Source organism: Plectropomus leopardus, chromosome 4, assembly GCF_008729295.1.
Source record: "Plectropomus leopardus isolate mb chromosome 4, YSFRI_Pleo_2.0, whole genome shotgun sequence".
Lineage (NCBI taxonomy): Eukaryota > Metazoa > Chordata > Actinopteri > Perciformes > Serranidae > Plectropomus > Plectropomus leopardus.
Window position 1 is genome coordinate 27,463,328 of NC_056466.1, and position 12,646 is coordinate 27,475,973.

Below are 12,646 nucleotides of genomic sequence, written 5' to 3' on the forward strand. Positions count from 1 at the left end.
AAACTCAAACAGTGAAAGTTTTTTTCTGTTACTGTGTGCTATTTTAGCTTACTATTTAACTGTAATCTGATTCCATTTGGTCTCGTAACATTTATAAAGTCTAGAGGAGCTGCATGATTACATTATTTTTATCCCTGTTCAAATTAGCAGAGCGCTAAACCGGAAGTTGGCAGCTTGGACGACAGAAGTCTCTAGTGTGCCTTCTATATTGCCCACACAGTGCGAAAGCAGTGCAGATTATCCGGGTAATTTATTGCGGAAGTTGAAGCATTTTTTGACATGCGTTATATCTATGGTTGCATTATGTCACCCACCAAAGGGAGCATTTATTGGTCTGATGCAGGGTAGTGCATTCTGGTAGTTGTAGGTTTTCTATCTCTTGAGCAAAAACAAATGCCACAAACCTTTTTCTCTGTCTGGTCTCAGAGATGGGTCAGGTGATAGTGACTGTGAGAGTCTTAAAGCACCACCAGTGTCATCAGCTGTCATATGACCCTTGTCTTTCACATCAAAGTGTTTCTTGGAGAGACTTCTGATCACACAGGTTTGCAACCATGGCCTTTCTCAAATACAACATGTCTTGTTGATATTCTTTTTTATGGTCTGTTGAAGCAGCTCACAGTGGAAAAATTGTTTTCCCTGTCTGTTCAGTGATGGATTTCTGACTTTAACATCAGTATAAATGGGTAGTTCAGAAAAAAGGCGACTTTGGTTTTTTACCAGCTGACACGTATAAAAAAAATGTATTATTACATTCTGGCTTTATAGCTGCACTGGAAATATCTGGGTGAGATGCCATGTTTTCTCCATTCAGTGCACTGAGTCTTTTGAATGAGCAATGTCATCTTAACAGTGCCTCTTTGTAGAACTCCCCTGCTAATGTATTGCCAGTCTTAAGTGTCTCTTCCACTTACAAACAAGATCAAAATTGCCCGCTCTCTAACCTTCAACATTCACAATTTCCTAGAAAAGCATTTAGCTTTGCATTCAGGCATCTGCCGCACTTACAGAAAGGGTCCTTGGGTGATTGTTTATATATTTTCAGGAGATGGTACTTAAGAGGCTTTAATGCAGGAGTGAAAAAAATCCCTCTGAAGGCATTCAAATCTTGAGAGAGACAAGGTGAGACCCCAGTCTTGTTTGACACTTCTAAGATATTTCCGACCAATAAATTGTCAGTGATATATCTCGGAAAGGAGCTTAGAAAAATAGGTTTATCTGCAAAAGAGTGAAAAAAAAGCATGCACTTATCTGTGCTGCCTTGTTTTGAGGCACTAAAAATGAGATTCTCCAGAAAATGCTGTGTGTCTATTTGTAAGGGTCATAGAAAGCTGACGATGAATTATTAATGATAAATGTTAGTTTCGCTTGTCTCTGCCCTGTCTCCCTTCCTCCCTCTCTCTAACCTGCACTATCGCATATCGCCAGCTCTGAAACGGTGAAAATGTTTCTGCCCACAGATAAGAGGTCCCCGAAGGGAAGGAAAAAAAAAAAGGAGTGGAAGAAGAGGGGATAAGCGGAGGAGTAGCTGAGCTGAATATCTATTGGGAGATCAGAGTATGGGGCTAATCTGGGTTAAACGGCTGCTCAGCAAGGCTCAGCAGTCCTCCGAGGTGAAGGGAATATGGCAGGGTGGTGTGTTGTCACCCACAGTTTCAGATTTAGCTCTAGGGGAGTAAGATGAACCACGATTTGACTTGACAAAAACAGATACTTTCATTTTATGCAAGTTTAATGCCTCTGCACTGGCGATGGTTGTGGCCGGAGGCATCATGTTTCTGGTTGTCTGTCCATCTCTGTCTCATGAATGTGATAATCAAGACAGCTCAGATGGAATTTCTTCACATTTGGCACCAAGGTCCACTTGGACTTAAGGATGAACTGTTTAGATTTTAGTAGTCAAAGGGCAAGGTCACTGGGACATAGTCCATCTCATTCCTGTGAACACAGTATCTCATGAAGGCATTTTAGGAATTTCTTCAAATTTGGCACAAACATCCACTTGGACTCAAGGATGAACTGATTAGATTTTGCCACAAGGGTTTAAGTCACTGTGACCTTGGGTCCGTCTCACTCTTGGAACAAGATTTCTCAAGAGCAATTCGAGGGAATTTCTCCAAAACTGACAAAAGTGTCCACTTGGACTCAATAATGAACTCATCAGAACCTGGTGGTTGAAGGTCAAAGGTTACGTGTCTAGTTTTATTATTACGTTTTACCCGGTCAAATGAGAAGTTAGCCTCATCAGTCAATCACTTTTTCCAGGTAACCATGACTGTCAGCGGAGCAATGTTAACATGAAAGTGTTAAAGAACTTAAAAAGTCAAAGGATCACTTTTAAAGGCCTGGAATCCTCAGCATATTTACTCACTCTCGTCTTTGTCTTGCACAAAGAGCCCTCAGGATTTTATTTCAAGACCTGTCAAGACCAAAACTGCGGGGATATAACTTTTTTGCATGAGCAAATAAAAAATGAGTGCTTAATGAAGGCAGTTAAGTTGATTTCAGCTTCCCACTGTTTGTCTTTGTTTGATCATAAAAACAAAAGAAAATTTCCAAACCTAAAATTCATCTCTGTAATACCATTGGATCATTTTCTCAAGACATTTTTCACGGAACATTTATACATACATACATACAGTTTGGTAACAGAAGAAAACGTTGAAGAGTAATCTTAATTCATTTTCTGTAGCTGTTTTAATGGAAGTATGGATCTTTTAGATAAATCTAAGACATGGTCTGCATGTCCCACATTTTATCTTGCCTCACTGGTGCACTCTTTCCTGTCGACACATCACCACTAAAAACAGAGGGCTTTTTTTTGAGAATCTTCACCCTGGGTGGAGTTTTACAAAAAATCCATTTTCAGTGACCTAAAACTCAGTTTGGATGTGGACGAAAGGCCAAATCACATAGAAAAAAAAGTTTTAAATATAAACGTATAAGTGTAGACCAACCCTTCAAAGTCCTTGTCTTGCCTCGGTCTTGATAGTCATGACAAGGTCTCATTTTAGGGGGCCTTGACAACCACAACACACCCTCATCAGTATGCTGTACCTAACACAGCAGTAGTGTGAGATGCAAGACATTATTTTACTACCTGAGTGAAAGCATGGCATTGCAGAGTTATTGGTTGATGGCAACAGTTTACTAATGTAAACACTGACACCTCTGTCCTGTCTGTCTATTTGTTTTCATCTATGGTCTCTCCTTTTCTCTTGTTTGCTACAGCATGATTGTGTTTGGACCTTTACTTGGTTATTGTGTAACATATTATATGCATTGTCTAGTGCTTTTTAATTCAAAACTGTACATAATCTATTAAATGGTACTTAAAAATCTGGTGTGCATTAGTGATGAGATATTAATTGTATCTGGTACTTTGGACTTTGTTTTAGTTAAATGACAGAAAGGAAATTGATAGTTAACAATTGCCACAGTACTTCAGTATTGACTGCACAGTTTTTGCAGCATTTTACACACGTCTGTGTGGATAATCAGTTTTAACACACTTTTTTCACCTCAGCACGTGGTAATCTTAGTGGTTAACAGCTTGTGCTACACACTCAACCATTACAGTTTGTTAAAATCAAGGCCACGTGTTCTCATAGTGCTGTTTAAAGACAGGTTGAAGAGCCGTGTGAAGAAGTACATTAGGAATAAGGACACAATAACAATGGTTAACGTTTTACATTTTTAATTTCATATTACATAGTGGACCTTTATCTTTGTGACTCCTTTCTTTCAAAGTGCAGTGATGTGTACAGTACTCCCTCTCCCATCTATCATTTATCCCCCATTACTTGAGGAGATGCTGCAGCTTCGTCACCATGCTACCACCATTAGTCTGCCTTAGACTTTGCACGGAAGAACTACTTGGGCAAACTAAATATGAACTTTTCAATGTTTTCATTTCGACTGAGAGCAGGGTCACTGTTGGTAGGGGGAAAACTCTGATTGATATATAGAGCTGAAGAGAAGCTCAAGAACAGGAGCAGGCAGGGATTACAGATACTATTATGTCAGAGGAGCTGTTAAAGTGTTGTCAAGAGACCAAAATGATGTGCCCAGATTGACTGACTACAGTAGATGTTCTTTTAAATTCTTTTTTTTTTTTTAGATATATATTTTTTTGGCTTTTCCAATGCCTTTATTTGATAGGACAGATATAGCATGAAAGGGGGATGACATGCAGCAAAGGGCTGAAGCCGGACTCAAACCTGTGGCTGCTGCCGGGGGACACAGCTTTTGTACATAGGGTGCCTGCTTTACCAACTGAGCCATCCGGCGCCCCAGTTCTTTTAAATCTAATCCACATGGACATGGGCATTTTTATAAACAGGGTTTTCACCCTCTCAATAAACAAAGAAAATCCCATCCATACAAGCTTTGCTCTAAAAGAAATCCCCATCCCAATTTATCTCTGTTTCTATCATTACCGAATGAAGAAAAGAAACATTTGTTTTATTTTGTGAAGCACCAGTAACTGATTGTTGCATGGGAAAGCAAACGGGAGCCCCTGGACATTAGTAACTGTGCTTTGAAGAATATCATCTTTGAGAAGTAATAAGTCAGAGTGAGTTTGAGCAAGATGACAACTCGACCATAATATGAACAAACAACCAGCTACTGATACCTCAAAGAATAATTCTTAAAGCTAGTGATGTGCCCCCAAAGATTCAGCAGGCTCAAGGGAGGCAGAAGCTTGTATGTGTCTCAGTAAGGATTTTTTTTTAGGCCTTCCCTTGGATATCCTCTGCGATCCAGCTCTATCAGAGCAGTAAATTCAGCATGCAGAGGAAATCAATATGCCAGTCCTGTTATCAGATGAGTGGGTGTGATTTAAGACTATCTCCTATCGGCTTTCAGCATCTTGCACACGTGCACCCTCACATGCACGTGCGCGCAATCACCTAAACACAACAACACAGCGATCAGGACAGGCATCGTGTTGTCCAGGCATAATAAATGAATGTGGATGTCGGTGGGAACATAAAACAAAAGTAATTAAAGGGAGCTGAAGGGCCCCAAAGCTCAGAGCAGTTGATTAATGATGCCTTTCAGCACACAGGGCTCAACTCGACTGGTCTAACCTGACGAGGCAAGAGAGGGAAAAAGAGAGAGAGAGAAACAGTGAGAGAAAGAGATACAGTGAGAGAGAGAGGTGAATCGGTATATCATTGACCCGTCCTAAACCTCTGAGGATGGTGGAATTGTTGGGTTTAGATAAATGGTGAAAAGGTTAGGCACGAATGCCTGATAAATAAAAAATAAAAGTAAATACTGGAGAGAGGAAAAATAAAAAGAAGTGTTGTTTTATTGCTTTACAGCAGATCAAGACTAATTACTGGTGCATGTTACATGTCATACAGCTGACTGTAAATCTCAGTGAATTCTATAATGCCTCTCTTTAATTTCTGTCAAAATATTACTGTGCCGGATGATTTTATTATTCAAGTTCAAAGTTTCAAATAACAAAAAAAAAATCATAACCTCTGGCTAGTAAGCATTCCCAAGGCATCAAATACTGATGCTTTCTCATGCCCCTCTGCACGTGATTTCGACCCCAAGGCTGCCTTTGAGGTCCTTTTGAGACGCACCAGGCTTTCAACTAACTCCAATGTAAACCCATCCACAGCAAATCCTAACACTGAGAGCAACTGATGAAGCATAAAGAGAGAAAGCCTGTGAAAAGCAAGAGGGAAGGGGATGGATGGGTCAAACAAAATCGGATTTCATCCAGGAGATCACAGTATGTGTTCTGTGTGAAACCAAAAGTCACTGTTGTTTTGATGTAACGATGTATAACATAATTTACGTGCAGTTGTTGTACAGTGCAGTCCCCTACGTGATGTATCCAGTCACGTTACGAAAAAAAAGGTACTTTGTTTAAGCATGTTAAAATGAAAAAAGATAATTTCAAAACATTATCTTTTTTCTAAACCTAACCAAGTAATTTTGTTGTCTAAACTGCAACACAGCATTTTTGCAACCTAATCACATGTAACGATGTGTTTCAGCATCACATAGATATGCTACAGGGTACTCTGTGCATCGCTATGAGATGCCGAAGGTTGAAACCTAAGCATTCAGACTGTTCAGAAGACTCATTTTTTCTGCTTTTAGACAAGCTGACATCTGCTCATGATGGATTTTGTTATATGGTCAGCTGCTCTGGGCATGCTACTGCAAGTGTGCCTTCACTGCTGCATGTAGCTACATGCTAACATCAGGCAAACCTGTAATATTGGTTGCAAATGTAGTTAATTACTTCACAATTTTGGATCATATTCCAGCTGAAACATCTCTGGTTATTTTGGCTTAGCGCTTTTATTGCTCCGTTACGGTCATCCCCCAGCTGCAATGATGATGCGGAGACACTGAGATGTGAAAGACTGGTAAATGCTGACTGATCAGAGCAGACTGGGCTTTTCAGGAAAGGGGCTTAAAGAAACAGGCGCTAAAATGTGCCACCTGAGACAGAGGATGAATACAGATGAATATTCAGACAGACAGTATTAAATAAATGTGGGTTTTTTTTACATTAAACTATGGAAAAAATGTACTAGTGAAAATATTAAAAAAACAAGCATGAACCTGAAAATGAGCATAATGTCTCCTTGGAAGCTTGTGCTGCGTTCATAAATCTGCACCTGACCAGAGAATTAAATATCCTGCCCATTCTTATTCATATATTTGAAATCGCTAAAGTGCATCTCCTCGTAAAAGTGAGGATAGATGTTACTCGTTCCATCCGTATTGCTGAAACATTCAGATAACTCTCTCTCCGCGAGCTTCTGGGCGAACAAAAGAGCGTTGCATACAAACACTAAAAGTCACATTCTGTTAGGGAAAGCAGAAATCAACACTCCACGCAGTAATGACAGAGCAGAAGGACTTGCTGACCTCAGCAAGCAATTAGGTGCAGACTGCTGGCTGAGTGGCATCTTGTCTGGGGGAATTGTGGGATTGTGTGTTTGTGAAAGACAAATCACGAGGAAGAAAGAGAGAGCAAAACAGGTTGTGTGCTGGGAAAATAGCTCCACAGCCCACCCGTAATGCATTTCTCTGTCTCCTAATTGGATTTTAAAAATACATGGAGCGGTCCTTTATATGTGGTGTCAGGTAGACTGGAGACACATTCCACTCCTCTGTTTTTTGTGGTCTCTCTCTCTCTCTTTTTCCTCTCTTTTATCCTTTGTTGCCATCCCAAAACACACTTTCACCATTTCATCTCCTCCTCTCTCTGCTTCACTTTCATTTGGCCTCCCATACTCACACATGCCCTCTCTTCCTTTGATCTTTATTGTTGCCTCTTCACGCTCAGAGCAAGAACAAGGAAACCAAAATGTCAATTGCTGTCTCCTCATACAGGGGGTAAACAGAGATGCCAATTTATTGGACCAGGACGGATGAGAATGGGACAGAGGGGGGTGGCTGCAAGCTGTTTTTAAGGGGCTGGAGAGGACGAGGCTCAAGCCGGACTTTCAATCTTTTTTGTTTCTGAGGCAACAACATGGAGGACCTGAAGATAATATGAGCTTGTAACTCTGCTCTGCAGGGTTGTGCTGCTCATTTGTCTTCAAACGCACTGTGGCACTTTAAATTCTTGTTTTTGGGTATTACTTTACTGTTTTGTTGCCTCGGCCTCATGACTGTCATGGCCTAGTTTTCCAAGTTGTTCCATCTTTGTAGCAATGCCAAAAGCCATTAAGCATACTTTTGTAACAGTACAAAAAAAACCTCTCAGCCTGTTTCTTTTTAACATCTCACTAATCTTTCTTCTTTCTCATGAGGCAGATGTCTCCTGTTTTTTCCCGTCTCCCTGTCTCTTCTTCTTTCAGTGTTTAATCGCCACCCTGCTGCTGACAGTGAGCCTCCGCGTGCATTAAAACAACAGCAATAATAAGCTGCCAAAACAGGGTTTGATTGGAAATCGTTTCACGCACGAAAACATGTACATGTCCCAGTGTGCATGCATGTTGAGTTGTCAATATCTCGTTCCTCCAATCTTGTCCTGGTTGTGACATTTATATTACTCTTGCTGTGCAGAGTAATGGTGCATGACAGGTAGTGCAGTGTAGTTTGTGTGTATTTGTATGTGTGTTGTACATGACAACGTGCAAAATTATGCGTTTGACATATCATGCATTTTAAGGTCTTTAACTGAATGGAGATGAACGGTTAGAGTGACACGGTGTGTGTGTGTGTGTGTGTGTGTGTGTGTGTGTGTGTGTGTGTGTGTGTGTGTGTGTGTGTGTGTGTGTTCGCACACATGCAGGAGTGTGTTTGAAGTTAACAAGCTGCATGAGTTACTGTCAGACATCTGCACAGAGACATGTACACTTTATTACCAGCAATAATTAATCTATAAACACAGCCAATAAATGTATCTGCCTGCTTTCTGACAAACGCACTCCTGCAGACACACACACAAATATATGCAGGTAAAGCTGCGCACACATACAGTGAGAAAATGGAGATACTCTAAATTCACACACGCAAACATAATCCGCATCCACTCACTTGTGTTTCTTGAGCGAGAGCCCCATGTGTTGCTTCATCTGCTGCAGGCCATGGTAGTCGGTGTAGATGAGGTCAAAGGGCAGCGGGCCAGTCAGCGGGCAACTGCCTCTGCCTGGGGGCACACCAAGGAACCTGCAACACACGGAAAGAAAACAGAGTTCAGACGAGCAGAGAGACATGACCAACAGAGGCGAGAGAGAAGATTCAATCCAAAAATAGTGAGCACAAGAACTGCACTTCAGAGCATCTGAGCATCCATTATTGACTTGGACAAAAACATTTTAGTTTTGTTCCAGAATGGAAGGGGGAGAAAGACAAGGTGAACATACAGCACAGCGGTGTTAGCTGGGACTCATCGATGTATGGAATGAGAGTGCTGAGGGTTTCACCTTTTTTTTAAAATTAAAAGCTAATTACTGCCTTGCAATTGTATGCCTATGCCAACATGTCAAGTTGCAGTTTACTTCCATGTCTTTGAAGACTAATATAGTGCCTTACAGCAGACAATGATTCAAATATGGATGTTGCTGCAAAGAGGGTACACTTTGGAAAATGTGCATGCTTCAGTATTCAGCACTTCTATTCAGCAGCACAGAAGATTCATACATTCATCACAGTTTCAAGGTGGGCACCCAAGATTAACATCACCAGTTCAGTATCTGACCAAACGTCTCCCTTTCTGTTCCTGAGTTGAGGCGCTGAATAATTCCCCCGAAAAGCATCTTTGATAAAGATTATATTCATGTGATAACCTCCAGGACTGTAAAATGCAAAGTGCAAAAACTGCAGTTGTTTGAATGGCCACTTGAGGCTGGCTCCAGAAGCGAGTCAATCCCCACAGACAACTTTACACCAGAAATAAACATGTTTACAGCCTGGTACAAAAATGGTTTTGGTCTGGATTGCTAATTTACAGCCTCCCATCTAAATTTAGTCACTTCTGGCTCCAAAAAACCAAGATGACGACAGCAGAAATGTCAAATTCAAGGCTTAAAAACTGATTCATAAACCCATGGGTGAATAGCTACGTCCATTATTTTATACAGTGTGTAATATTGATGTCACAGTAAGGCTGACCTTTCACCTCTTAGATAAAAAATACCACCACCTCACCACGTTTTCCTCTTAGACATTTGGCTGAGATTTTATCATAATTAGCGTAGTAATTCTTGAGTTGTGGACAAAAACATGTTTTGTGAGGTCACGATCAAATTGTAATCGGTTCGTACTTAAGTCCAAGGGGATGTTTGTGACAAATTTGAAGAAATCAAAGTGTTCCTGGGATATCGCATTTATGAAAATGGAACAGATGGAATGACATACAACCAGAAAGAATAATGCCCTTTGTCTAAGGTATTTCTATGCCGTATAAATCTACTAGTGAAAGGATGTGACTTTCATTTGTCTTTATTGATCCATTTACTTTATAAATGTTTTTCAGTCTATTATTGTCTTTTGTGGACTGACACATTCTTATAATGCAGGAAATGGCACAAGTCTACCAGTTCATTATATCATCCCCGGTCATCTGTCAGCCTGAACTTTAACAACAGAGACCCAAGTTCAATCTAGAAACATGCAGCAGCTAATTAGCAAGATTGGAAGACTACAGTCCACATTGTCATTAATGACTGCAGCTGTGCACTAATCAGGCACATGGCATTTTCACACTATATTTCATTTAGATGTGGTGACACGAGTTAAGACCTCAGGTGTAACGCTGTGATGGTTTTTTTCTGAACATGAAAGTATCAAGTGTAGGGATACAGTGTATTCTCATTGAGCAGCTTTTTATGGACTATAATAACCTAATACTAAGACTGTTCTCTCTTTATGTTTCCCTTGCAATTATCACCCTTGCTGCTTTGAAATATACAGTATGTTTAACTAGGGGTTAAACTGCTCTCTTTTTAAAAATGTGTGTCCTTTTATTTGTATCAGTCTATGTCCCCTCTCTAAATTTGGATGTTTTAGCGCAGGTGGAGCGCTTCATGAATTTTTTTTTTTTACTTAGCACAAGTTTGAGTCATGATAATTGATGAGATCAATGGAGTAGCTGCTGCAGAGGCAGTGAAAGCAAACTTTGAGACCCTGCACAATAAAAGATTAAGTTTCACTTTGAGTATGCTCTGTACTCCTAGAATGTGGTGCAATAAATAACAAAATGCTCCAATAGTGCCTGTAGTGAATGATCCAGCTCCAAAAATCTAAAATCAATGTGTGTCAGCAGGTGATTCAACCATGGTGGGTTGCCACCTGGACGCATGGTAAACCGTGTGCTTGTTGTTATTCTAATCAATGTATTTTGTATACAAAAAAACAACTTATCATATGAATTGTTACAATAGTAGCCCGTCGCTCAGTCCCTTACTTTTGTCCAGTTAGAAATAAAAGTGCTGAATGGATTGCCGTGAAATTTTGTACAGTCATCTGGAAAACAGAGAGTGCTGAATTACACATCCCATCAGCAGAAGAACTGAGTGCTTAGCATGAGTGGTTGTAGCTAAATAGACTAAACCTCATCAGCAGAAAATCCTTTTTTGATTGACAGCTGATCTCTGAGAAGTACAGAAGTGCAGACACAACAGCAGTGAGGTCTTTTTTTGGAAGAATGGTGCCACTTTAAACCAGCAGAAGTATAAATTTTAGAATGCTTGCAACTTAAAGAATCAAAGCCCCTAACCCTGGAGCTGCTGCATTCAACTTGCTGAGCCATGCAGCAAGACAAAAGTGAGAGAAACAGACTGAGTAGATAGCAGCACAGGGCCGCATCTGGAGCACAGCACGAAGAAGGAACTTCAACAAAAATGAAACAGGGACCTTCAGAATGAAAAAGACCACCAGCATACCCTTGCCAAATAAATCAGGATGACTGCATGATAGTTTCCCAACAAAGTGATGTGAAACAATCAAATACCAATCACTGTTTACATCTCCCCTAGCTCTGGGGAACATTTTCTCATATCAAAGTTAAAAATCTAAATCCCTCGGGTGAAGGGGGGGGTGTCTTTTGACTGAAAGTTGAATTAAAAGTGTGTTTGTTGACCAGATAGCATCACATGAGTTACGCTGAGTTCAATCAAAGTCAAGCCAGGGCATACCGGGCAGGCCTTTGGCAAAATATAACTCAAACAAACAGGATGAAAAGAGCTGAATGCGTAATGACCTGGCTGAATTGAACCTTATAGCAGCAACATCAGCAACAACAACAGATGGTAAATGGATGGAGGGGGAGAAAATAGAGAGACAAAACTGATGTGTCGAGGTTGTGTGTGTATGTGTGTATGTTTGAATCAGGTGCTTAACTATAAGTGCTTGTTTATTTATTTATATACTTGCTGTGTTGTGAGATCCAGATGTCTGCTTGTCTATCGATACGAACATTCACTTCCCAAAAGTCTGCTTTGATTACAACAAGACTTTCCAAGGCATACACGTTGACACTCACTTACACATGCACACACACACACACACACACACACACACACACACTTACAAACACACGCACATACAAACCAAATGATGATGTACTGTGCCCAGTTTCACATCCTTGTTTGACTCAGTTTCAATGTATTGATCGACCAAGGGCTGCTCTGTTACTGTGCCGACAGAGCCGCTATCGGATATCTGACCTGTGAGTGGTCTTCTAGCTCTTACTTAGCTCTTATTTCTGTGACAGACGAGGCCAAAGGCTAATGGAGGCTGTAATGCAATTCATACCCCCAGTGAATTATATTCTGCTTTGCTAGTTTTACATTTGAGTCTTTTTGGCCTTCATTTGATAGTGTTGCGAGGCAGGACTTCTAGAAACTCTGCTGACAGCTGCTAACCACCACAAGACAGCAGTGAAAATACACGGATAAAAGAGTTTGATGCAGTGATTGAAGCAAAACATGAAAAATGGGGTACTACTGTGAATCATCAACTGCAGTGTGTGGGTTCTACACATAAGGGTAAGGGTGCTTTTGACAGGTGTTCTACGATGAATGAATACTGTAAATACTAGCACTGAGACAAAATAATCTGAAGTCAAAGTTCACTTATACTTGCTCTTTCTGGAGATCTGAAATGTACCTCCTCGTCTTCACAACTGAAAACTGTGATATGTGGTTGAACCTAG

General features: G+C 40.5%; 1 protein-coding gene across 1 annotated transcript in view; it reads right to left on the reverse strand.

Annotated features, from left to right (window-relative positions):
• LOC121942362 (alpha-1,6-mannosylglycoprotein 6-beta-N-acetylglucosaminyltransferase B-like) overlaps positions 1–12,646 on the reverse strand; it is a 137,913-nt gene that overhangs the window by 18,479 nt on the left and 106,788 nt on the right. Inside the window, exon 9 of the mRNA XM_042485547.1 lies at positions 8,527–8,658. Within this exon, the coding sequence (XP_042341481.1) occupies positions 8,527–8,658 (132 nt within the window). The remainder of the gene's footprint in view (positions 1–8,526; positions 8,659–12,646) is intronic.